General features: G+C 39.2%; 2 protein-coding genes across 2 annotated transcripts in view; one reads left to right on the forward strand and one right to left on the reverse strand.

The window, feature by feature from the left end:
- Positions 1 to 4,146: 4,146 nt before the first annotated feature.
- On the reverse strand, positions 4,147 to 27,763 carry LOC124787746 (ganglioside-induced differentiation-associated protein 1). Its single transcript, XM_047254612.1, has 5 exons — positions 27,443 to 27,763; positions 27,103 to 27,295; positions 26,846 to 27,028; positions 26,564 to 26,764; positions 4,147 to 6,268 (listed from the first exon to the last, which is right to left on the reverse strand). Exons 1-5 carry the CDS (start codon positions 27,548 to 27,550, stop codon positions 5,961 to 5,963), a joined length of 993 nt encoding a protein of 330 aa, XP_047110568.1. The 5' UTR covers positions 27,551 to 27,763; the 3' UTR covers positions 4,147 to 5,960.
- The window catches only part of LOC124787748 (dehydrogenase/reductase SDR family member 4), a 42,287-nt gene continuing 41,916 nt past the window's right edge, over positions 27,585 to 27,955 (forward strand). Inside the window, exon 1 of the mRNA XM_047254613.1 lies at positions 27,585 to 27,945. Within this exon, the coding sequence (XP_047110569.1) occupies positions 27,803 to 27,945 (143 nt within the window). The 5' untranslated portion in view covers positions 27,585 to 27,802. The remainder of the gene's footprint in view (positions 27,946 to 27,955) is intronic.

Genomic DNA, 27,955 nt, shown 5'->3' on the forward strand with positions numbered 1-27,955 from the left:
GAAAACATGGCACCAACCTTGCACAGACTTTGGTATAGTGAAGTAGTGAAGATAGTCGGTCAGGATCTTCGCGAAGGGATGAGCATTCAATTGCAGCCCTACGAGGTAGCCGCATTTAATTGTTGTCTGTGGTAATGCGACAGTCTTCCTCCATAATATTGCGAATTGCAATACTGGGTGTACCGGTATGAAATGAGCGTTAAGATACAAATGTGTTGATAGGGAACATTTCTTGTGAACGAGCCTTAAATTTTTTTTTTTTTTTTTTTTTTTTTTTTTTTTTTTTTTTTTTTTTTTGTTGGTATGACATCTGTCAAAGAAATTTAGTATACATCAAGTCATAGAACGAACATCATCATATGCTTTCATCGTGTTAACAATGCCTAATTTTGTACCAGAAAGTGATGATTTGTGGAAAGTATTAATTTTTTGTTTTCATTTGAAAAAAAGTGCTGCAGAGTCGCATCGAATGCTTGTCGAGGCATATGGTGACATGCTCTATCAGAAGCAACATGCAAAAGATGGCTTCAACGGTTCAGAAATAATAATTTTGATGTAAGAAATGAAGAACGTGGAAGGCCACCAATAAAGTTCAAAGAAGCCGAATTGCAAGCAATATTAGATGAAGATGATACTTTGAGTCAGAAGCAAATGGCAGCAATGCTAAATGTTGCACAACAAACAATTTGACGGTTTGAAAGCTATGGGAAAGATCCAAAAGTGTGGAAAATGGGTGCCACATGAATTGAATGAAAGACAGATGGAAAACTGAAAAACCATTTGTCAAATTTTGCTTCAAAGACATGAAAGAAAATCAATTTTGCATCGAATTGTTACTGGCGATGAAAAATCGATTTATTTTAAGAATCCTAATTGGGAAAAATCATGGGTTAATCTGGGACAAACATCAACTGCAAAACCAGATCGATTCGGCAAGAAGACATTGCTCTGTGTTTGGTGGGATCAGAAAGGCGTGGTGTATCATGAGCTTCTAAAACCCGGTGAAACTGTGAATACTAATCGCTACAGACAACGAATGATCAATTTGAACTATGCATTGATCGAAAAAAAGACTAGAATGGGCCAGAAGACATGGCAAAGTAATTTTTTTACACGACAATGCACCTGCACACAAAGAAAAACTTGTTCAGGATACAATCAAAACACTTGGCTGGGAGCTGCTACTCCACTCGCCATGTTCACCAGACTTGGCCCCTTTCGATTACCATTTGTTTTCATCAATGGGACATGCATTGGCTGAGGAACACTTCAGTTCCTACAAAGAAGCCAATAATTGGGCGTCTGATTGGTTTGCTTCAAAAGACGAACATTTCTATTGGCGTGGTGTCCACATATTGCCAGAAAGGTGGTCAAATCCTGGCATTGTGTATCTAGCCACCACAGATGTGACTGTGTGCAATGGTCAGTACTTTGAATAAAATGTTTTTACTTTTCAATTCAAAATTAGTGTTTCATTTTCACTAAAAAACGCTCATTTCATACTGGTACACCTGGTAATGACGTCATCACGGTGCTGCAGTGGGCCTCCCTCTGTGCTGTTTGTCGCACACATTTGTGGGCCTTTCCATAAACTGTACATGCCAACATCAAACCATCTGAATGCTCATATTGTCTTCACCATTAGTGCCCAATGGATATCAACAGCAGATGGTTGTTTTGCTGTGGAAAAATCAATGACAAACCACAGCTCACAATTGGACACAATGTTGTACACATTGTAAGCTGGTTTAAGCATTGTCAACACATACCAGCCGAAATCGCCAGCCCTCACCTCACTTGCTTATTGGACAATCCTCACATTTCTCTAACAATAGTCATATTACACACTTTTGAACAAATTGCATATGTAACTTATTTCACGCACTTTCTGTCCATATTTTCCTGCGAATTTATCTTCTAAGATAAATCAGTAACATATTTATTTTGCAAAAGCAAGCAGTAAAAATGTTACGCATAGTAGATAACTGGGCATACTGCAGAAACATTTTTCAACATGAAAGTCTCATTTAATTCCCAATAAATATACTGTATTCAGGGCTGGTTTAAAGCACTAACAGCCAGGCACCTAGCTCAGAGAGGCACCAGAACAGCCCAAGTGCAAAATTTCTACACAGGGTGTATCATAAGTTGTGCAAAGTATACAAGTGAGAGAAAACGGGGGGGGGGGGGGGGGGGGGGGGGGGGAGGAGTTGTCAAACCAGTGTATGTGACTAATGACATAAGGAAAAAAGCAATTTGCTTCTCAACTTCACCTCTTCTTTGAGGGTTCCGCAGGGGTTTAGCATTCTGGTGCAAAAACGAGTTTTCTGCAGTTACAAGATAAGATGTTGAGGAATTCTACCAAATCGGAAGAAACTTAATAGTGTGTCTTACTGGCTGCTCTACAAATTAGTTGATAAACAACCGTATGAAAAAGATAGATTGCTACTCGCCACATAGAGCTGGCACTGAGTGGCAGACTGGGACTGCAAAAATATTAAGCTTTTGGACAAGGCCCTCCTTCCAAAACAGAAAACGCACACATTCAAACAAGTACAACTCTCGCATGGCCATTGTCTCTGGGTGCTGGAGCCCAACTGTTTCCATATCTGCAGGGTGGTGAGGTACATTACAGTAGGTGTTGGGAAAGATGCTGTAGTGCCTGTGGGAGAGTGTAGGCATGTGTTAAGCAGCATGGGTGGCACCATCTGCGAAAGCTGCTATGCCATTTATGAACTCGACTGCTGTGGACCACCCAGAGGCACAACATGCTCAAGTTCAGTGAGTGCTTCACAACCTGTGCCATCTGGATCCTTCTCTCAAGCACCAGCTTTTGTGAACTATGTAGATGAGAGTTATCCTTGTCACACATGCTTCACACCCGTATAACCATCCTGGCCCAATCTCCACTAACCAGCTGTCCCCAAGCCCTCTATCCAATGATTTCCCCTATCTCTGACCTGTCACACCTTCAAAAGCATTTCAGAGTTATTTTCATTGTGTGCTGCACCTCAATGGCTCAGGTACCGAGTATCACATGCTTAGCTCTTGCACATGCCACCCCTCCCTCCTGCTTTCCTAGCCAGCACAACTACTGCTGCCTTCCTCTCAGCTGCCAACTACCCTTCCCCAGCCCATCTTCTTACTTGCCGCCTCCCCCCCCCCCCCCCTCTCTACCTATCCTACCCTACGAACCCCACTCCATCCTAGTCCACCTGCTGAACTGCAATCCTGGCATTGTGTATCTAGCCACCACAGATGTGACTCTGTGCATATTTGTACTCTAGCTTTTCCAAAGGATCTTTTTCCAAAATCTAGCAAGTTTTCATTTTCTTTCATATGTGCCTGTTGATTTGATGCTTCTGCTGTCTGGTCAGTGGTCTCTTTACACCCCGAGATAATTTGTGGGTCTATTCTATGAGGCTGACTGAACATAAACTTGGACTTCATTAACTTCCGATATATTCTTATGAAAGCAATGGTGTGTCTGCCTCCATAGCTGAGGAATCAATGGAGCTGACTAATATGCAGAGAACCAGGGTTCAGTTCCCGGCACAGCCAGTGAATTTTCCTTGGTGGGAGGACTGAAATGTAGTGCACTCAGCCTCGTGATACCAATTGAGGAACTACTTGAGTAAGTAGTAGCGGCTCCAGATCACAAAAGCTGACAAGCCCAGAAGGGGTGCACTGATCCCATGTCCCTCCATAGCACATCCAATGACAGCACTGGAAAAGGATGATGTGGGAGTCAATCTATATTGATAGGCCCGCCAGGGCTAGTGAATGAAGTTTACGTTTATGGCACTGGTGTGAAATGATCCATAGTGCTGCTAAGGTAAACTATTATTGGTGGGGAAATTGTTTCAAAATTTGACTGCTGAATAGTGAGGTACAATTTGTACACAGAACAATGACATGATTAATTCTATTTCAGTTTCATCAGCAGTACTCAGATCTACTGAAACTGGCACTTTCTCAGTTTCAACGCTCACTGCTCTGCCCCCATTCTGGTGCCCATCAAGGACGTTTGTTCTGCTTAATCATTTTCATTTGTTGGGAAAAAAAGGAGAACCTACTACTATGCAATTTGCCTTCATGATGCATACTTCACCTGTCACTTAAAAAAAAAAACAGACTCAGCAAACATTTACTGAAACATTTTATTAACAAACATTAAGGCACTTTTACAAGAAAATCTTATGAGATTCACATTTGAGCAAAGGCACATTATGAAAATAGCTACACAATCACATTAATGGAATGTGTATTTTCTGTTGAATTATATTTACATGGTCTGTCACCAGCTGAAGTTTGAGATCGGCCTAAAATTGTGCCACATGTCATTCTAAGCAGCAATCCATTGAAACCAAAATTTTAATCTATATTAATACCAGAAGATGGATTACAATAAAATGAAAAATTTCAACATGATGCAGAAATGCATATAAAGTCTGTTTTAAGCCATCTTTTAAATATTACCAATGACAGTTATTAAAGCATTTCCATTCTCTTGTTTATGAGACACTGCTCGACTTAAAATTTTATGTTTATCATCAGGATGCATCCATATGTAACTACTGAACAGATTTACACTCATTAAAATATGACATGGCACGCTTGTTTGGCACATCAGTTTTGACAATTTGATGGCTGCTCTTGGAATACATATCTATCTTATTTCAGAACTGATTATGATTGAACTTTATGTATTATAAATAATGAGGAGTGACTTGCAAATTTTTTATGTTTCTGTTTCCAGCAACAAGTTAGAATAAATGTTAAAGTCCACAATATCATCATGGGAAGTTAATCACAATATCTACGGGGGCCAATAATTAATTGTAATAATGCAACACATACAATTTTCAAGGAAATAAATTGAAAATTCAAGGCACAAGCTCGACACAGAATGCTAAATAGAGTCAAATGCAGACTAGCCTTGTTAGAATCTTGCAAATTATTTAGATTTTGTTACATAATATTCAAATCAATACAAATTTGTGGTGCATTTCTGCCAAAATCACAGAACAGGTGTATTTGTTTATGGAGGAGTTATATGCTGCTTTACGTACATGGGCTTGCTTGTTTCTTGTACATTATCCATTACAGGAAACAGATCATGTTTGAATAATGAGAAAAGCACAAACTAACTGCCATCATAATATTAATCTCTTCAAAGTAAGTATTATCACAAGTTGATATCACTGAATTAACTGGTCACCTGCAAGTGCTCAGAGTGTGTTGAAACTTTGAGTGAATAACATATTCCACTCTACAACTGCACAATTTGGTAGTATTGAAAAGTCTTGTCAATGATGTGCACATTTACCTCTGTATCATTACTCCTTGCAAAACATCCACATTAAATAATTAATGAACACAACCTTTTCTGAAAATTGCAAGACAATGATCTTCTTGGTACGAACTTTGAATGTTGTTGATCAAAATATCTTAAGAATGACTGTCTTGAGTTTTAAAAATATTCATACAATCAAAATGGAGAAACGAAGACACCCAACATTAAAGAATGTAGATAAAAAGTGTAGTTGGGTACTAAGTATCTTTCTGCAATACCTACTTTCATTCAGCTCCAATGATGCATTAAAAGCACCTCTGGCAGACATTTCAGTACTTTTCTTCGGGTGAAACTGAATTTTTGCTTTATGTGCAATAAATAAACACAGCCACATCTAATCTCACAATATGTATATACACAAACAATTCTAGGTTATTCGTGTGTCACTGCTCTGCATTCTCTGTGGAAGACATTAACACACAACAAGTACTCCATAACTAGTAAGACCGACACACAAATTTAATTAAGTAACCACCCGACTTTAACAATACTAACATTCAACTTTAACATTTCTGAATCAGGAATGATCTGTAACATACACGTAAAGACATACAAAATATATATATATATATATCCCGTCTGAAATTACTAGAAAATTTATGCACTATGCAGTCTTCCTGAAAAATAAAATACCACCAATGACAATGGCTACAGCTGTAACAACACCAATACCAATGAAAGTTGGTGCTTGCATTGTCAATAACATCTTCAAATGAAACAACAATGAAGGCACTGTTTTCCTAAATGATTCTCGCTTTTGTACACGTTCATAATACTTAGAAATGTGCGACTTTTTACCATTTGCCCAGAAATACTCCTCCAGGCCAAGCCTATACAGTCGTTCCAGTAATACTGAAAGTGTGATATCCGCCACAGTAAACTGAGCACAGCACAACCACCATTCTTCCTTACCTGTGACAAAAAAAATGGACTTATTATCTATGTAAAATTACTGCAAACCACATCCTTAGAAGACAACAAATTCCACCAATACATGATATGTTGCTCTTCATAGATACTGACAGGTAAAAAAATGTAGCTGTGATAACAAAGATGCAGATGATCTTACAATGTAGTAGAGAAAAAACAAATTTCATTCAGACAGAAAAGTTTCTATTTGCAGAGAAAGCATCACTCATATGCAACTCAGCTTGCCCTTTTCTTGCAAAACCATGGGTGAAAGGCAACAGGCAGATTACATATTCTTAGATTTGTGGAAAGCATTCGACACAGTGCACCACTGCAGACTGTTAACAAAGGTCTGTGCTACGTAATAGGTTTCCAGATATGTGAGTGGCTCAAAGACTTGTTAAGTAATAGAACCCAGTCTGTTGTCTTGGACTGTGAGTGTTTATCAGAGACAAGGATATTGTCAGAAGTGCTCCAGGGAAGTACGATAGGGAACTCTTCTGTAACTGGCGCAGCCTTTTATGTGGGCATGACTGTCAACCAACTGACCCCCTCTCTGCCCCTCCATCCTCATCAAAATGAATGAACACTGTGAAGCTGCAGCCACGACCAAAAGTTCACCGTACAGTTGCAGAATATGTTGCCAAGTCCAACACGTTCGATTCTCTGGATGCTTCAAAGCCTGTGTCATATGGATCCTCCCTCCCAAAGCCAGCTTCTCTGAACTATATAGATGAAAACTGTCCGTACAACATGTCCTCCACCCCCACAATCCTCCTGGTCTCATTCTCTGCTGGTGGCTATCTCCAACCATGTCCCATGCTTCACTCATTTTACACTAACACCTTTCTCTTCACTGTCTGCTCCTCCCATTGCAACCCCTTACCCGATTGAGCTATAGCAGTGGAGCAGTGTAGTCAGCCAAGACAATGTAGTTAGGATGTAATGTGTGTTTTTGTGTGAGGATATTATTTTGTATTAGTTGGCTCCGCAGGACACTTTCTGAAGGCACTCCGAAGGACACTGTCTGAAGGCTTAGTAATATTTCCAGTCTTATTTATATGCCTGTTGAGTACTCAATGCCTCAACTATACAGAGTGTTGTTACCTTTAGCTCTACCATTATTTATACTCATATCTCTCTTAGCTAACAATGTGATCCATGTCAAACAACTTCGAAAAGTCTACAATTGTGAAGATGATGCGTGCTGATTTCATACAGAAACAATGCTGTTGCTAACTGATACTCTCAACAATAAGTTTCACTTTCTTGAAGAAAATGGGGTAAGAAAGAGATGAGAACAATGGATCATCCAACACTGTCAATGAAGTGGAAATTATTGGATCTACAGACAAAACAAATTACGCATTCATAAATTGTATTTTGTATACTCATTGTGTTGAATGACTGCTTACAAAGTAATAGATTAACAACAAAATAGCAAATGTATGCAACACTGACATTGCATGGGGTGTGGAGAGAAAAGGGGAAGGGAGGGGGGAGGGGGGGGGGGGGGAGTATTCCAACCGATCAATTCAGTATCTTCCAATCATTTGACTGGGTGTTTATAGAAAGTCTACGTTTTCAGTTATTCATTCCAAGGTGCCAGAGCAGACTTTTTCTGTTGTTTCTATTCTTCTGGGAACATTGTTTCCACATGGTTTTATCACATTCAAGACATCATGCAAAAGTTGTTTACTGACACACTATTAATGTTCACCAAGTCTATGATCATTCTAGGCTCAAATGTCAACCATGCACAAGGTTTATGAGTTTCTGGTTTATTTTGTAACTTCCTGCTGCCAAAACTCAAGTAGGACGTTTATCATCCCTTTCCCGATCTTCTGTAAACTATTTGTGTTGTTCCAATTCTGGCAGGTGTTACAGTGCATAGTTACCAAGCAATTCGGCAAACAAGTAAAAACATTCCAATCGAGTTTTTTCCATTTTGAAATGCATTACCAAAACTACGTTCTGGGTTAACTATGATTTTAATGTGGCTATTAACAGTTCAAGAGTTAGTTATATGAATAAAATGGAAAGTTCAGTTCAAAGTTTTTTTTTAATTTGTTTATCACATCAAACTCTTCTCTTCAGTAGCTCTACAGCCCTTGGTGAGCCTTGGCTTCTTCAACAATCTTCCTCCACACTTCTCGGTTATTTGCTGCTCTTTTCCACCCCCGGACTCCCATATTGCTGATATCCATTATTACCTCATCGATCCATCTTCTTCTAGGTCTCCCTTTTCGCCTAACTGAATGGATCATTTTCTTTGGAATTCTATCCTCTGCCATTCTCTCCAAGTGTCCTAGCCATCGTATTCGCTGTGATTTAACAAATTTTACTATGTCCCTGCCTTGTATTAACTCCTGTAATTCAGCATTGTGGCGTATTCTCCAGCCTTCTTCCTCCCTTATTGGCCCATAGATTTTGCGTAGTATTTTCCGCTCAATGCTTCTTAGAGCATTTTTATCGTGTTCTGTCAACGTCCATACCTCTGAGCCGTATGTGATAACTGGGCAGACTAGGGAATTATATATTAGCAATTTAGTTTTTCTTGTAACAAGGCTACTTTTGAAAAGCTGCATATTTGCAAAGTAAGCTCTGTTTCCTGCTTGTATTCTTTCCCTTATAGCCTTTCCAATACTGTTATCATTTGTTATTAGGGCTCCCAAGTAGTTAAAAGAGGACACTCCATTGAAGCATTTCCCATTGATGTTTAGGTATTTAGGGGTTCTTCTGGCCTCAGATTGTGACTTTACCATATATTTTGTTTTGTTTACATTTACTATGAGGCCAATTTTTAAGGCTTCTGTTTCCATTGCCTGGTATGTTTCTAGGAGTGTATTGGTATTTCTTCCTACTATAGCAATGTCATCAGCGTATGCACATATCTGGCTAGTTTTTGTAAATATGGTGCCTCTTTTGTTGATTTTATTTACTGCACTATGCAGGGCAATGTTGAATAGGACAGTGGAGAGACTATCCCCTTGCTTCACACCTTTCTTAAAGTCAAAGCTTTCACTTGTTCTGCTAAGGACCTTTACTTTTGCTCTTGTCTCTGTCATTGTCATTCTGATTAGTCTTATTAATTTAGCACATATACCAACTTCTTTCAGTACTCTGTATAGTTCTTGCCGATTTATGCTGTCAAAGGATTGTTTGAAATCGATGAATAAGAAATGCAGATCTATATCATATTCATAGAATTTTTCCATCACTTGCCTTATCACAAATATTTGATCAGTTGTTCCTCTGCCCGGTCGAAAGCCACACTGATATTCCCCTAGTATGCCTTCTGCACACTTCCGTATCCTTTCGTTTAATATACTTGTGAAGATCTTATAAGCTGTACTTAGGAGTGTTACACCTCTATAGTTTTCACATGCTGTTCTGTCCCCTTTCTTATAAATGGGGACTATTATTCCAGTTTTCCAATTATCTGGCATAGTTTCTGTTCCCCATATATCTGATAGTAATGTGTGCAGTTCCTTTATTACAGCCTCACCACCAGTTTTTATTAATTCAGCAATTATGCTGTCTTCCCCAGGGGCTCGATTGTTTTTTGACTTGTGCACAGCCTGGGAGACCTCTTGTAGTGTTGGTTTTCTTGCCTCATTGGTTTCATTGTCTACTTCCAGCTCCACTCTTCCCTCCTGTGCAGCTGTCTCTTCATCTTCTAGGCTGGTGCTTAGTGTATCTTTGAAATACTCTGCCCATCTTCCCACTATCTGTTCTTTCTCCCTTATCATTTTCCCATCTTTACTGGAACAGGCCATTGTTTTTGGTTGGAATCTATTCTTCATTTTGCCTATTGCATGATAGAACTTTCTTATTTCACTCTGTTCCTTTAGTTCTTCTAGTTCTTGAAATTTATTCTTATTCCACTCTCTTTTCTTTCTCTCGCACAGTCTGTTAGCTCTTCTCCTTAATTCTCTATATTGTTCCACATTATTTCTGGTTTCTCTCTGTAGCATTTTTGTTCTTGCCCTGTTCTTTTCCTCTATTGCTGACCTGCAATCTTCATCAAACCACTCCTGGGTTCTTCTGTTCCTTCTTATGCCTATTATTTCCTCTGCAGCATCCTTGATGGCTTTTTCAAACCTGTTCCACCTTTCATCTACTCCTACTGTGGTCTCTTCATTGCTCAACTTTCTGCTTAGTGTTACTTGGTATTTTTTTTACTTCATCAGGGATGTTCAGTTTGTCTGTATTCCATTTCATCATCTTTCCCATTCTGTTGCCATTTGTTAGTGACAGTTTCTCTCTCAAGACTGATTTTATCAGAAAGTGGTCTGAATCACAGTTTGGTCCTCTGCAGCTCCGTACATCCGTAACTGACGTGGAGTGGCGTGCAATCACTAAAATATGATCAATCTGATTGACTACACCATTGGCTGTAGACTTCCAAGTTCCCAGATGGATCCTTTTATATGGGAAGCAGGGACTTTTAATAATCATATTATTCCTTGCTGCGAATTGGCATAATAAATCTCCATTCTCATTGTTTTCTTCATGTAGTGAATATTTTCCAGAAACTCCACACAGATGTTCATTCCTCCCTATTTTTGCATTAAAATCTCCTATTACTAGCATCAGGTCATATTTAGGTACTGCTCCGTATACTTTTTCCAAGTCTTCGTAGAACTGTTCTTTAATTATATCCTCTTTTTCCTCTGTTGGTGCATGTGCATTAACTATTGATATATTCCTAAATTTACCTTTTAGTCTGAGTCTGCACATCCTTTCATTTATGGGTTCAAATTCTAGAAGGCTTTTCCTAACTTCCCTAGTTATTATAAACCCTGTTCCAAGTTGGCCTGTTCTTTCTTCTGGTCCACTATATACCAATTCCCATTCCCCTGCCATCTTATTTCCTGTAGCCCTACAATATCATATTTGAATTTTAAAATTTCATTGGCTATTTCTTTCATCTTTCCAGGCTGAAGCATTGTCCTCACATTCCATGATGCTACTGTTAGATCCTTTATCCGTTTCCTTTGCCGGGGTCTTGATACATGCTTTCCATCCAGTTTCCGAGGCTTCTGTTGAATTTCCGTAATATTCTTTTTTTTACAGTATGGGGTTATTAGCTCCATGCCCAACCCCCAACCTGGAGGACCAGGATTTGTATGAGGTTTACTCCTCTAGGGAAGCTGGCTTCACTACGCCTCTAGAGCCCTCCCTGCCCTATGTTGTGGGACACACTTTGTCTGGCTCCTCTGTCGGGACCAGTCCGGCTTGGGAGACCCTGCCAGTAGCTATGCTACTGCCGGCATAGCTCTTGACTTCACCGAAGCATGCAAACCCTCCCGCCCGGCACTGAAGGTACCTACTGTAAGGCAGTGTCCCCTAAGAGGGATCACATCAAACTGGCCGGTTTTAATCTTCAGGAGATGCAGATGTCCTTCCATCCACATCCATCGTGAGGTGCATGGTGGAGGGTACATCTCATTATACCATTAGGGTTTCTTCCTGTTCCATTCATGTATGGAGCATGGGAATAATGATTGTTTGAATGCCTCTGTGTGTACAGTAATTATTATAATCTTATCCTCACAATCCCTGTGTGAGTGATAAGTAGAGAGTTGTAGTACGGGGTGTTCAATAAGTCTCTCCACAGTGCCGTATGATTGTTAGCCGCACGTGCCGTGTGCCACAATGAATATACCGAAATGAAACTCAGTGAAATACAAGTTATTAATTTATTGAATATTCATTTTTACTTACAAATGTTCACATTAAATGTTGAAAGTGTCCCCCCTGTTGTTGAATATACAATTCAATTCATCTAATCATGTTTCCAAACACAAGCTGTAACATTTCTTCTGTAACAGAAGCAGTGAAAGTGGATATTGCAATTTTCAATTCATCGATGGATTTTGGACGGTTGTTATACAAAGTTGCTTTCACTGTACCCCAGAAGAAAAAGTCAGGTGGTGTTAGGTCAGGCACTCGTGGAGGCCAAAGTCACTGTGAAATTATGCGATCACCAAAAACATCAGCAAGCAGTGACGTTGAAACACGAGCTGTATGTGCGGTTGCACCATCTTGTTGAAAATAACCATTCAGTATTTCACTTAACACAAGTTCTCCGATGAATGGGTACAGAATATCACTGCAGTATCATTGCGTTTATTGTTTCGTTGAAAAATATGGGACCCACAATCTGACGTCTAGAAATTGCAAACCAAACTACTATTTTCACAGAATGAAGTGGTTCCTCATAAATACACAATGGATTTGCAGTACTCCACATATGAGAATTTTGCGAGTTCATGTACCCGGATAAGTGAAACCACACCTCATCAGTGAAAAATGTTTCATTAAGAATATCCCTTTCATTTTGTTGAACGAAATTTTTGAACTATTGACAGTAATGTAGTCTCTTGCCATGATCAGTATTTTTCAGTTCTTGCATGACTGTCACTTTGTGTGGGAAAAGTTCTAGTTTTTTTCCTTACAGCTGTGTGGGCTGTTCCGACACTAACATCGATTTCCTGGGCGAGTTTCCTTACTGACTTGTTCGGACTCATGGAAATTTTATCAGCAATATAGAGTAGCTTATCCTCTCAGACAAAACGCTAGGATGACCATCCTCAGTGCTTTGAACACTTGTTTGACTAAAAACGCACGTTCTTCAATGGTTAGCATTTTAACAGTGACAGAAATGAAACAAATGAGCATAGGAACTAAACTTAAATGTTCACATCAACACGTAACAACACACACCAACAATATTACTGACGCTGGCTGAGATAAACAAAACAGTGGAATTTTGGGAGAGTCCACTTGAAGAGAAGTAACCCAGGCAGGCAAACAATCATACGGCACTGCGGAGAGACTTTTTGAACACCCCGTATATCGCAAGAGTAATCATTTAAAGCTGGTTCTTGAAACTTCGTTAACAGATTTTCTCGGGATTGAAACTTCCTGGCAGATTAAAACTGTGTGCCCGATCGAGACTCAAACTCGGGACCTTTGCCTTTCGCGGGCAAATGCTCTACCAACTGAGCTACCGAAGCACGACTCACGCCCGGTACTCACAGCTTTACTTCTGCCAGTACCTCGTCTCCTACCTTCCAAACTTTACAGAAGCTCTCCTGCGAACCTTGCAGAACTAGCACTCCTGAAAGAAAGGATATTGCGGGATTGTTTATATTTCTCTTTAAGAGTCTGCTGCTTCAGTTCCTTCAGTATATCCGACATTCTTCCATGGATTAAACAAACCTGTGACTATTCATGCTCCCCTTCTCAGTATAAATTCAATATCCTCTGATAGTCATACCTGGTACGGATCCCAAACACTTGAGCAATATTCTAGAATGGGTCGCATGAGTGATTTGTAAGCAATTTCTTTAGTGGACTGATTGCACTTTCCCAGTATTCTACCAATAAACCACAGTCTACAACCTGCTTTACCCATGACTGAACCTAAGGGATCATTCCATTTCATTTCTGTGTACCGACGTATCCTGTCACATGGAAGTGGGCTTCGTCTGACCACAAAATCTTCCATGGCCAATCATTGTCCACTTCCATGCGAGCAAGAAATTCTAAAGCAGAGAAAATTCTGAAGCAGAGATCTCTCTTGCTGGCAGGTCAACAGGAAGCTACTCGTGCACATGGGTAATTTTGAATGGATAGCAAAGAAGGATGTTTCGTAGGATTTTATGCACCGTATTCACGGGTGTGTCCAATGTTCGGGCAATTCTTCGTGCACTACATGTTTGCACACCACCACTTGCCTCCTCCTGCATTGCTGTAGCCACTGCTTCCACTGAAGTCAAATCAATTCATTTCTTCCCTCTACCAGGTTGCACACCAAAAGAACCCGTCTTTTGGAATTTCTGAATCAATTTCTCCAGACCCACGGCAGTCATTGTACCAATGGCTTTTTTCAAACCCTTCAGTGTGCAGAACTTCTGCAGAGCGATGTGTGCACAGTCATCATTCTTGTAATACAGCTTTACAAGCAGAGCGCAATCCTGCATTGAGACAGTCATGGCAAACATTGCAGACGTGAAAGAAGAAACAGTTGTGTACCCGGCATGTTTATACCAACTTCAATGGGTCGTGCGCGTAACAGGTGTTTTCAGTTACGTATTCCGACACATACAGTGCCATCTACTGATCAATTTTCACACTATTTTTTCTCTTCTGCCATACGTTTTCCTCTTTCTCCGCTAATATGCGTTTCAATTTGGCCTTATTCTGACCAGTGTTGTTGTTTCTACAGCATTTTGAAAGTTTAACTTTAATTATAATCAACCTGTACAATATGCGCAGCAAGGATTCAAACACACTGCCCTATGGAACACCCAAAGTTACGTCTAAATCTGATGATGACTCTCCACCCAAGATAACATGCTGTGTCCTTCCCACTAAAAAGTTTTCATTCCAGTCACAAATTTCACTCGATACCCTACATGATTGTACTTTTGACAATAAGGGTAGGTGTGGTACTGAGACAAATGATTTTTGGGCCCAAAGCTTTCAGTATATCATGTGAAAAAAGTGAGAGTAGAGTATCACATGGTTGACGCTTTTTAAATCCATGCTGGTTGGCATTGAGGAGGTCATTCTGTTCAAGATAACTCATTATGTTTGAGCTCAGAATATGTTCTAAGATTCAACAAGTTGGTGTCAAGGATATTGGATAGTAGTTTTGTGGATCACTTCTACTACCTTTCTTGTAGACGGGTGTGACCTGCACCTTTATCAAAGAACTTGGCAAAGTTTTTTGTTTCAGAAATCTACAATGGATTAAGTTAGAAGAGGGGCTAACTGAGCTACAAATTCAGTATAAATTCTGACAGGGATTCCATCGAGGCCTGGAGCTTTGTTCAGTTTTAACAATTTCAGATGTTTCTCAATGCCACTGACACTTATTTCATTCATTTTTCACAATTGTGTCATAGTCACTGATACTAGTTTTGATGTAGACATCCTCAAAGAGGTCAGGTCTATTTGTTGGCATTAGATCCAATATATTTCCCTCGTGAGCAGGGTTCCGACTAATATGTTCTAGGTAGTTTTCAGACAAGGCATTTAGTAAAGTTTCATACGTTGTCTTATCATGCCCACCACTAACAAAACTGTAATTTTCCCAATTAATTGTTGGATGATTAAAGTTTCCACTGATGATTATATTATGATTGGGGAACTTAGGTACAAGTGAACTGAGGTTTTCTCTCAAGTTTTCAGCTACATCAGGAGAGGAGTCTGGTGGATGATAGAAGGACCCAGTTATCATTTTATGCCCAGCCCATATACATTTAAATTTTCCCCTAAGATCTCACTGCTATCAATTTCAGGTTTCAACCGGCTTTCTGTACCTAGTATTATGTACTCTGGCACTTCGTTGTGAATGCTTCAGCAGCTTACCATTAGGATTTTAATGCTCTCATTTGTGAGAGGCATTTCTTTCTATCTTAAACTGATACTTCTGGGTTTCCTACAGCTATAGTTATCTGGATTGGATGGAGCATCACCGGATTTAAAAAAAAAACCTTGTGTGCACACCACACTCTGTCAGCTACCTGAGTAACAGCCCCTGATGTGTAGCGCACACCTGACTTATTTCGGGGGACCCTACAGTTCTCAACCCTATGACACAAGTCCAGGAAGTTGCAGCCTAGCTCGTCACAGAACCTTCGAAATCTCTGGAACAGTCCTTAAACTTGACTCAGAACCAAAGGGCCACAATCAGTTCTAGGGACAATGCTGCAAATTGAAAGGTGCGTGGAAACTCCGACATGCATGGCTGGTCTTCTCAACCTTCTCTGCCAGTCACTGGAATGACCCACGAATGACCTCGTAGTTTAGATGATACGCATCATTTACTCCAACGTGCGCCACAATCTGTAGTTGGTTGTACCATGTTCCCTCAATGGCTGCCGGAATAGCCTCTTCATCATGCTGAGTGAAGCCCCCAGGCATACATACTGAGTGCAACTGGTGCCCTTTCCTATCCCTTGTTGCCATTTCCCTAAGAGGTACCATCATTTGCCAAATGTCTGTTAGACCCCTACCCTTTTGTGTTTGCCTCCTCCTGACACCAAACAAGGCAGGTTTCCCCAAAGCAGGTGAAGTGAGCCCCACTAACTCAGTTTCAGTGACAGACAACATCTCAAACTTGTTGGTTAGGGGGATTGGTACAACACCCTGAGTCCTGTCTGGTCGCTGTACGCCTTGTACAGAACACCTGTATCTGCCTTTGACATGCGACTTACAGTCAAATGGACAGGTAATGACAGATCCTGTACTTTCTGCCGAGGAGGCAGGATACATGGGAGAGGACAGTACTTGAGGTACCACTGCTATAGGTACTACAGGTACACATCTCTCAGAAGCTATTCCAACATACCTATTTGCAGTAGCTGTCAACCATTTGACAGTAGTCAGGGCTAGATGTAATTTATATGAGCCAACTGAAAAAAAACACACACACACACATCATACACAGAGGCAACGATACGGGGGTCACAGCACTCACAGCTTATGGAACAATAGGTTGTTTCACTGGGGGGGGAGGGGGAAGAAATTTTACGGGAATGAAAATGGGGGAGGAGGAGGTAGGGAGGGGATTGTATGTCACTCTGACCTCAGGCTATGAGGAACCAACCATTTATGACGACAAAAGGAAGCAAAGGTACAGGAAAAAACGGGCAGACGTCAAAGATATGTTCACAAGTAAGCAGGTGAATTCAGTTTGATGACTACAAAAGTGAAAGGGTAAAAAGCAAAGGTTGATTAAATTATAAAGAAAAATAGAAAGGTGGAAAGCAAAATGAAGTTAAAGAAAAAAATTAAAAAGTAGGGGTTGCACGAGGGGGGAGGATTAAATTAGTAAATAACAAAAATTAGAGAGAGTTCTAACAAACAGTAATATAGGAAAGGACTATTGGTGTTAGGCTAGTGGACAGTGGGCCAAGGAGGCTGAAGGTGAGACAATATATTGCAGAGACTTTGAGGAACTGTCAAGAGTATGAGAAGACTACTGGTGGTGGCAGGATAAAACAGCCCACATGGTATTGTAGGCATTCAGGCTCTTGAATTATACTGCAGAGCACACTTATACTGGATATCCTCAGACAGTTATTTTGAGAATTATTCCTGTATTCTGCAAGTTTGAAGCTGGTCATCTGTGTATAAAAAGTACTGAGAAAACACATCAGATCACAAAACATGAATAGTTTCATTTGTTGGTCTGCCTTTAATGTTCCAGTATTTGTTAGTGATGGGGCTAAAGCAAGTGGTAGAGTGTGAATGCTTGGGGCACGTTTAACAGTGGGAACAGTTACAGGAACCTCGGGATAGGGATGGTGGTTTGGGAATGTCGTATGTTTTGACAAGGATACTACGAATTCTGGATACAGACTTCAACTTCTAGGAAGGTGACTTATGAATTATGACAAGCTATATAATTAGTCAATGATAGTTCTGCAATACCTAATCAACTAGTTTTTGGATTTCAGTAACGTAAGTATCCTTTATTGATGGCCTATACAAGTCAAAATGCGTTTAGACAAGAAATCTAGTAATGAGAGAGTCTGTGTCTTCAAAAACAGACAGAAACCAGGCCTATAACTTACTTTACATACATCTATACCATCTTAGACCATCAGAAGCCAAAGTATGATTATTTTGATTAAATCTTTTGTCAGAATTAGAGCTAGAAGGTGAAGTAAATAACTTGTTGCTGCCTCACTCATAAGTCCCACATTAAAATGTAATATACAACCAAACAGCATGATGATATTATTAAGAACCATCGTAGCTATACTAATGTAGATTTATTACATGATAACCAATCTCATTCAATGATCATCATCAGGTGCCACTACCAACAGTCTTCTTAATGAATTCTCACAGAATTGCACGCATTATCATGACTCAATAAGTCTAATTGTCTACATTAACATTGAAAGCACACTCTGTAATATGACAAGCACACAAATGCTCCGTCAATTGCCCAACAGAAGCGCAATGAACAGTTAACTTCTACCAGGTGGTCGTCAAGAGTGTTTTGTGTTTGTCATGCTACAAAATGACTTTTTGAGTCATGTATGAGAACTAATTAAGAAGAATGTTGGCAGCTTCATCTGATGATATTCACTGAACAAAACTAATTGTGACAAAATAAACATGCCTTAATACAGCTGTGGTGGTTCTTATTAATATTAAGATAAAACGGCTGAGGAACACAAGGTGATCAAAATTATTTGCAAACCACATGACATTGGCAGTGTTTCTTCCTGTAGTGCACCATTTTCAGAGGACAAAATAATGGACGATATGAAAGACAACTTGGGGTCCACAAAGACCCTCAGTATGGTGGTTTAAGTAAGTTCCATGTACAAGGTGTATACGACCCAGGACAAAAGGGAGATCCGGGAAAAACCCGCGAATTTTTTCATCCCAGGAGAAAACTGGGAAAAACCCGGGAATTTTTTACAATTCCGAGAATGTTTCATTGTTTTAGTTTTCAGTTAAATTTTTGAAATTTTGACTGGTAAGAACCAATACTCCAACAAAGGATATTACTGTATTCCGCATCTGCAGGATAATACTGCAGCAACAAAACATTAACAAGAGGAAGAAAAAATGAAAATAAAACTTAAGTCGCAAAGGAAATCCGCCATATACAACAACAAAACATAGTGCTCATACAAGAGTCTGCCAACAGCAAAGTGTGTCAAAGGCTTTAGAAAGACTATGAAATGATTCATAATGACAAATTGCCTCCGATGAGTGTGACGTGACAGCTGTTGACATTAGATTCGTTTGAGCAGTTGTGGGCAGGCTCTTGTGCATGCACCGTTGAGTAGCATATGGGTAGTGCCTTCTCCTGCTTGTGGCTACGGATGTGGCTGGGCACCACTATCTAGTATTGCCCCGGTTTGGAAATATAGATCCGGGGCTGATGCACAGAGCAGTCTGAGTTGTGTTGGGGAGGTAGGTAGTCTCCACGTGACCTATGTTTACATTTGGTGATTTTGCTGTTTCCTCTTCATTTATTACTCTCACATCAAATGAAAACAAAACGGATTTCTGTAGCCGGTAGCTATCAAATGAATTAAAATACGTTCACGTAATTACAGAAGGATAAAATATGTTGTTATTTATTTTCAGGTTTTATTTCCACCTTTCTGACAGTCAAGCATTAATCACCTTGCAGAACAATGAACTTATTTTTGTCACTTTGCTAAAGAGATTTGGCTTTTATTAATCTTTTGTGCTGAGGCAGTCAATTTATTTGAAACAAAGTGTTTAATTTCACATTGTTGGCTAGTTTCAACTGTTTGCTGCATTTCAAGTGCACGTTTTCCATCTCCTAGCTCACATGGCATTATGCCATAATAAAGAACCAAGCACGAGATAATACAGTACTGGTACTCAAGAAAATTTACATCCGAATCTGGATATACGAATGTGCACTCTAAGCCCCATTATGCATTTTAGCATGGTTCACGAAATTCCGATGAACCTGAAGTGTCCTCTGATGTCTTGTTTCTTTTGTGACATAGTGCAAGATCTTTTAATGTTTTACATGTATGAACATACAGGCTTCCTGTGTCATTGTAACTGTGCAAGAGCAGTGGCGCCTGTTATCTGGCGCTTTCTGGCAACTGCTGTAACGAATCAGTTTCTAACAGGTCACGTGAAAACATTGTGGATAGTAGTTTCAAAAGCGTTACTTTCCAAGTAAATTTTCTTTTACACAAGATGAACTGTATGCGAGAATGTATGTTGAATTTCTTAAATCACAGAGCATTTGACTCACAATTAAAAATCAACTCTTTGAGGACGACCATCTAGAAGAATTTTGAGCCCAGAAGATTAGACACTTACGTCGTTATTAAACATTTTACTGGCACATTTGTGTGATATATCTTAAAGTATAACACGTGCAAAAAAGATCAACATTATATGTGGAAGCTTAGCTTCTCTTGCAGTTTATTAATCTTCGAGACTACGATTATATGTGAAACCTCTGTTTTTCTTGTAGCAACACTATGTATATTAATTTAAACCATCAACTTTCTTATTTGTGTGTCCGCACTACTTAAGAGTGATCCTGCTGTTGGCTGACTACATCACGTGTCTTATGCTGTCATCAGCTGGCGAGATGTGTAAAAAGTGGCAGGTAGGAGCTACTAACTCACATCTGTATAATTAATAATAATAATAATAGGAATAATGTTGTTGTTGTTGTTGTTGTCGTTGTTGTTGTTGTTGTTGTTGTTGTTGTTGTGGTCTTCAGTCCTGAGACTGGTTTGATGCAGCTCTCCATGATACTCTATCCTGTGTGAGCCTCTTCATCTCCCAGTACCTATTGCAACCGACATCCTTCTGAATCTGCTTAGTGTATTCATCTGTTGGTCTCCCTCTATGATTTTTACCCACAAATACTAAACTGGTGATCCCTTTATGCCTCAGAAGATGTCCTACCAATTGATCCCTTCTTCTAAGCAAGTTGTGCCACAAATTCATCTTCTCCCCAATCCTATTCAGTACCTCCTCATTAGTTGCGTGATCTACCCATCTAATCTTCAGCATTCTTCTGTAGCATCACAATCTGAAGGCTTCTATTCTCTTCTTGTCTAAACTGTTTATTGTCCATGTTTCACTTCCATACATGGCTACACTCCATACAAATACTTTCAGAAATGACTTCCTGACACTTAAATCTATACTTGATGTTAACAAACTTCTCTTCTTCAGAAACACTTTCCTTGCCATTGCCAGTCTACATTTTATGTCCCCTCTACTCTGACCATCATCAATTATTTTTCTCCCCAAATAACAAAACTCATCTACTTCTTTAAGTGTCTCATTTCCTCACCTAATTCCCTCAGCATCACTTGATCTAATTCGACTATATTCCGTTAGCCTCATTTTGCTTTTGTTGATGTTCATCTTATATCCTCCTTTCAAGTCACTGTCCATTCCGTTCAACTGCTTTTCCAGATCCTTTGCTGTCTCTGACAGAATTACAATGTCATCGGCAAACCTCAAAATTTTTATTTCTTCTCCATTGATTTTAATTCCTACTCCAAATTTTTCTTTTATATCCTTTACTGCTTGCTCATTATACAGATTGAATAAGATTGGGGATGGGCTACAATCCTGTCTCATTCCCTTCCCAACCACTGCTTCCCTTTCATGCCCCTTGACTCTTATAACTGCCATCTGGTTTCTGTACAAATTGTAAATAGCCTTTCGCTCCCTGTATTTGACCCCTGCCACCATCAGAATTTGAACGAGTGTATGCCAGTCAACATTATCAAAAGCTTTATCTAAGTCTACAAATGCTAGAAATGTACGTCTGCCTTTCCTTAACCTATCTTCTAAGATAAGTCGTAGGGTCAGTATTGTCTCACATATTCCAACATTTATACGGAAACCAAACTGATCTTCCCTGAGGTCAGCTTCTACCAGTTTTTCCATTTGTCTGTAAAGAATTCATGTTAGTATTTCGCAGCCGTTACTTATCAGACTGATAGTTCCATCATTTTCACACCTGTCAACACCTGCTTTCTTTGGGATTGGAATTATTATATTCTTCTTGAAGTCTGAGGGTATTTCGCCTGACTCATACATCTTGCTCACTAAACGGTAGAGTTTTATCATGGCCATTTTTCAACTTAGGTATCTCAGTGTTCTGTCAAACTCTTCATACAGTATCGTATCTCCGATTTCATCTTCATCTACATCCTCTTCCATCTCCATAATATTGCTCTCAAGTAAATCGCCCTTTTATAGACCCTCTATATACTCTTTCCACCTTTCTGTCTTCCCTACTTGGCTTAGAACTGGTTTTCCATCTGAGCTCTTGCCATACAAGTGGCTCTCTTTTTTCCAAATGTCTTTTTAAGTTTCCTGTAGGCAGTATCTATCTTACCCCTAGTGAAATATGCCTCTACATCCTTACATTTCTCCTCTAGCCATCCCTGCTTAGCCGTTTTACACTTCCTGACGATCTCATTTTTGAGACGTTTGTATTCCTTTTTGCCTCTTTCAATTACTGCATTTTTATATTTACTCCTTTCATCAATTAAATTTAATATTTCTTCTGTTACCCAAGGATTTCTATCAGCCCTCATCTTTTTACCAACTTGATTCTCTGCTGCCTTCATTGTATCATCTCTCAAAGCTACCCATTCTTCCTCTACTGTATTTCTTTCGCCCATTCCTGTCAATCGTTCCCTAATGCTCTCCCTGAAACTCTGTAAAACCTCTGGTTCTGTCAGATTATCCAGGTCCCATCTCCTTAAATTCCTGCCTTTTTGCAGTTTCTTCAGTTTTATCTACAGTTCATAACCAATAGATTGTGGTCAGAGTCCACATCCGCCCATGGAAATGTCTTACAATTTGAAACCTGGTTCCTAAATCTGTCTTACCATTATATAATCTATCTGAAAACTTCCACTGTCTCCAGGCCTCTTCCACGTATACAACCTTCTTTCATGATTCTTAAACCAATATACTGTATCTATCTACTATATTTAATAAATGATTATTAAGTATTTTTGCTACCTGTGACTCATCATTTATAGCCCTTCCTTTCAGTTCAATAGCGATGTCATCCTGTTCTGTGGCTCGTTGTCCTGTCTCTCATTTCACTACATTCAATGCAGCCTTAAACTGCTTTTGGAATTATTGATCTCTGGCATTATTTCCAAGTTCCCTGATATTTTTAAAATAATTTTTCCTAATAAGTCTGAGTAGTTTTTATAGTGTGCTACTACTGCAGGATCTCTACTAGTTCTTGTGAACAGGTACATTTTCCTTTTTATTTCACAAGATACTTTAAACTCCCTAGTCACCCACAATTTTTTTTTTTTTTTTTTTAACCACATGACCATTTGCTGTGGTTTCTGGTTAGCTTATGCAGAAAGCTGTCTTCAAATAATGTTGTGAATTTACCATGGAACAGAGTAAATTTTATGTTAGCATTTGGTTCATTATAAATCTCCTCCCAGGTTATCTCTTGTAAACTATTCTTAAAAGCATTGCCCTGGGGTCATTAAGTATTCTAATGATTTACAATGAGGAGTATCCATACGGTAAGGCACTATCATATTTACTACACCCAACTGTTCATCATGATCAAAGAGAGAATTTGTCTATTTATTTTATTTATTTATTTCTTTATTACTGGGCAGACAGTTATTTTTTTGCTTTCAGTGTCACCAAAGAAAACATTATCTACTAGGATCTGCTGCCTTTATCCACCCATGATGGAAAGTTAATTACTGAGATCAAATTGTAGGATCCAAATAAGGTTTCCAGATGACTTTTTCCTATCAGAATCCTTTAGAAAATCTACACTGAAGTCGCCGCAGTCTATTAACTGCTTGCTGCTATCTGACAGATAGCACAGTAATGCATCCAGTTCCTCATGTACAGTTCACAATTTCCTACGGCGTATCTACAGGACATACAGTTAAATTATAAGAACTAATTTTCAGTATTAATTCACAAGTACACATGTCTACATGCTGATCACTACAAAATCTACTTGTCTCTATGTTTCTGAACTTGTATTTTGTCTTAATACATGTAAATACTCCTCCTTTTCCCATATAAGTTTTGCATGAGTGAGATGCTAGAGTGTAATCTTTTATGTGTAACTTTATCCCTGTGGTGATTATGTGGTGCTCAGATGGGCACAGGATGTCTTTTTCAGAGCTCTCTAAATTTTCCAAACTGACAAGGAGCTCTTCCACCTTATTACTCAGTCCTCTAATATTTTGATGAAATAAGCTAAGCTTACTTTTCCGCACATTCTTAAACATTTTGTGGGGCTCTTATGTTATTCTGACTTCTTTCACAACAGAGTGCTTGAATCCTGATTCTGACCTAAAAAAGCTTCCTCTCTGAGACTATAGTCCGATCCACGAAAGCAGCGGTTCACATATGTCAGAGCACAACGAGAATTGGATTGTTGACAATTCCAAGTGACAGTTGTGGTACACGCATACATGTTCTTTCTACTGGAAGAAAGTGTATATCCTGCAAATTATGTCTCTCACATGATTATGCAGAATTTATCACTTACCACCACACTCAGTGATGACAATTTGCAAGAGGAGTCAAAATTCACTACACAACTCACTATGATCACATTTAATGCTGTATTAGCTATTACATGCACAGCAGAGCACTTAGAACACCACTGAACATTTGTTGGCTGTTGGAGAGTAAGTGACGTAGGCGCGCAGAACAAGCCCAAACTCAACCACTGTCATTCTTGACTCGAAATATATGTGGAGCTTGCTTTGTGTGATGGTGTGCCCCGCCACTCCATATGTTATCTGCAAAAAGCTCAGCCAGCATATCTTTCCCTTTCCTATTCAGGTGTAGGCCATGTATGTCCATTTCCAAATTGTAGCAACAGGCACTGCACTCTTGTGGTATTTCATTTCAGTCAGAATCAGACTGCTAAACTTTGTGTTCACACAGTTCACAGCAATGTTAACCCATGGTCAGTCATGACACTATTACGTCCACATAATCATAATGTCCTAAAATAATCTGATACTCTTTGCCAAAATATCTGTACAAATTCCTCATTTCCTCTGTCACCTAGCTAAGACTAGCACTTGGCCTCACAATACTTGTGAACTGGTACCCTTTTCCTAATTTGTCCTGTACCATCTTGGTTACACCCCTCCCATGGCTGCTACCTATTAGCATGACTCGTTTCTTCCTACTCTCTTTTGGTACTGACATGCACTTAGTTTATTTGCTAGAAGTGTGCTGCACCCTAATGTGTCCTACAGATGGATGATGCTCTTCCCCTCCTACTTCAGGTAACACATTAAATTTATTTGATACAGTAAGCTCAGATGTAAATGAAGAAGCTTAAGAGCCATTCCCCTTTTGCTCATTGCTTGTTACCTTTACCCAGTTTCCACAATCTTTTTGCCTATCTAGATCAAATTTTAACATTCTAATTCAGCGTGAAGGGCACAAATCTTTGCCTTCTGTTCAGTGACTCTCTTGTTTGTGGAGCCTACATTTCCATGGGAGAGCCCCATTAAGTTCCCCATTACAGTCACCCAAGTGAAATCCCAACCCACAGTCAACACACATTGTTCCCTCTCTGACTGTCCTGTGGCAACAGCCATGCATTGTAACACCATTTACACACTTGAAAACAGAATTAAATCACTTAACACACATTACATTACATGAAATTTCGTTATTTGCCAGCCACAAAAATTAGGCCTAGCGATTAGCACTTCAGGTTATGATATAATGTAAAAAATTAATAATTTCCACTTACAACAAGAACTAAGCACTATCTTAACTACAGTATCTGTTAATTAACTTATTCACAATTGAATGTAACTTTAATATACAAAAACGGTATGAAAACAAACTACTAGTGCAGAAGTTTCTAAATCAAACAACTTGGGATTTACATAACAGTTATGGCTACTGCACAAAAGATTCTAAAACAGAAATTTATATTCTCTACCATGAGTAGCCTATTAAGCACTTATTAATGACAAGACACAGGTGAGATGACTTTCTTATGATTGCAAGGTATTCCATAAACTTTGGTCTGCAGAGAATGATTACCATGTGGTGAGGATTTTCTTTACAAGTGAAGTGTGATTATATGAAGACAATTTCAACTGAGTATGAAGTCAACAAAGTACTGTTGCAATCAGATGAGTTGCTGCAACACACACAGCTGTGCTTGGTAAAAATTACATATTGGACCCACATCACAATTTTCAATGTGGTGCGGGTGTAAACATTAAGCTTAGCTACCAGTCAATTTTTTACCTCAACAAGATTTTCTGCTTTCACATTCATTGGCTTTGTCAACTCTTAACCAAATTGTCAACTTCCAACCTAACCTACACCCTGAGCTGTTATACAGATCAGTCTGTCATCATAACCACGATTTCATGAGGTGAGGCGAGGACATAACCAATATTGCCACTGTAAGCACTGCACAAAAAGCAAACAGCTTTCTTGCAAGTATAAGCAAATATAAACGTATTTAATATATTCTGTAGGATTTAAAGTAATGTAACTTTTTGTGCAAACTCATTTCCATTATCCATTAGAATAATGCACAAAAATATGTATGTTTTAGAGTGATGACATGCTGTGACAGCCACAAACATTACTACTTTGTCTAAGTGGGTACAAAGCACTCATAATGCTAAAGTATTCTACGAACGCTCTGTGTTCTTATATCCCATAAAGAAGCAGTCTGTCAGAGAGCAGAACAAGGTGAAGTATATGTAAATAAAGTGAAACACTTACTATCTGCATGTGATGCGAGTTCGTTTTCCACTTCAGACAACACTGAGTCTACTTGATCGAGGAGCTTCTGATACTCATCCTGGACAAGTAATTTCTCGTGTTTAATTTCTTGAGCCTTTGCTTTCTGCAATAGGACATCACGAGACTCAGGATTCTTCTCTGCATGATATCTAAGAGTCATACAGCTGTTCTTCTCTGCAGCTGAAATAGCAGTGATACAATGACAATTACTGTTGTTCTTCTCACTTGTCTTGTTTCAATTTAACTTAATGACTATCTTACATTGTAACATTCTTCTTACTGGCTGTATGAATGGTAGTTTTGGTTTCTGAGAGTACTGAGGATGAAAAAATGATCCCAAGGTAATTGCCCCTGATGGTAATTGGTCTATAACTGACCTAAAATGAATAACCTTCTGACGAACTTCGGGTCCTTGATCCAATGGTATAAGTCGTCGTGTATCACCTAGAAATGAAAATAAGCGTTACGAAAACTGGTGATTTTGTGTTCGTTGTAGTTTTCTTGTCGTACAAACTTGCCGTTACTAAAGTTGTCCTCCAAATAGTCTAATATTCTTCCTGAATCAGGAATTATTTTCACGCCGTCTTGCAATACTGGTATTTCCCCTCTTGGATTAATGTGCAAAAACCATGGCTCGAACTGTTCTCCTTTGGTAATGTTGACGATGCTGGATTTAAACGGTAATTTCTTCTCATACAGTGCCATTAGAACCTATATTCATAGTAACATTAAAAAACCGAGACACAGAAATCGGATAACTTTTATGTATGGTGCATGGCAGGCAAACAACCTACAGAAACCTGTCTCATTAAAACATCAATATCAAACTGTTATTGCTAATGGAAGATAAGAACATACCTTTTGGGAATAAAATGAGTAATGGTGATAGTACAACAAAAGTCCATTTCCTTTTCCATTTGTTTTAGAACCACTACTTTGTTCTCCATCGATGGTCATTGCTTTCATGTTCGCGGAATTAACACCTCTCTTCAGAGTTCAGACACCGTATTGTGACGTAATAAGCACATGAACTACTGTTTCTCGGTATATGTAAACAAATTTTAGCTCCCGGCTTCAAAACACATCATGGGTAGCTAAGTTCTCTGCTTTATCTGTCTGCAGCAGTACCAACAAATTGCAGATAGACGTGAAGTTGATCCATGGACCCTGCACGTAATTGTCGCGTAGGTAACCTAATCTGAATGAAAGTGTGAAGTAATGTGGAGGTCGGCAATTCGTAGCTGTAATTCCCTCCGAAACGTATACAGTTCGACTGTACATTTCAACCGTACCGCAGCAATGGGCCATTCTGATGGTAAATTAAAGGGGAAAGTTGCAGTTGTTACGGCTTCGACAGACGGGTAAGAAATT

This window comes from Schistocerca piceifrons, chromosome 3, assembly GCF_021461385.2.
Source record: "Schistocerca piceifrons isolate TAMUIC-IGC-003096 chromosome 3, iqSchPice1.1, whole genome shotgun sequence".
In the NCBI taxonomy this organism is placed as follows: Eukaryota; Metazoa; Arthropoda; class Insecta; order Orthoptera; family Acrididae; genus Schistocerca; species Schistocerca piceifrons.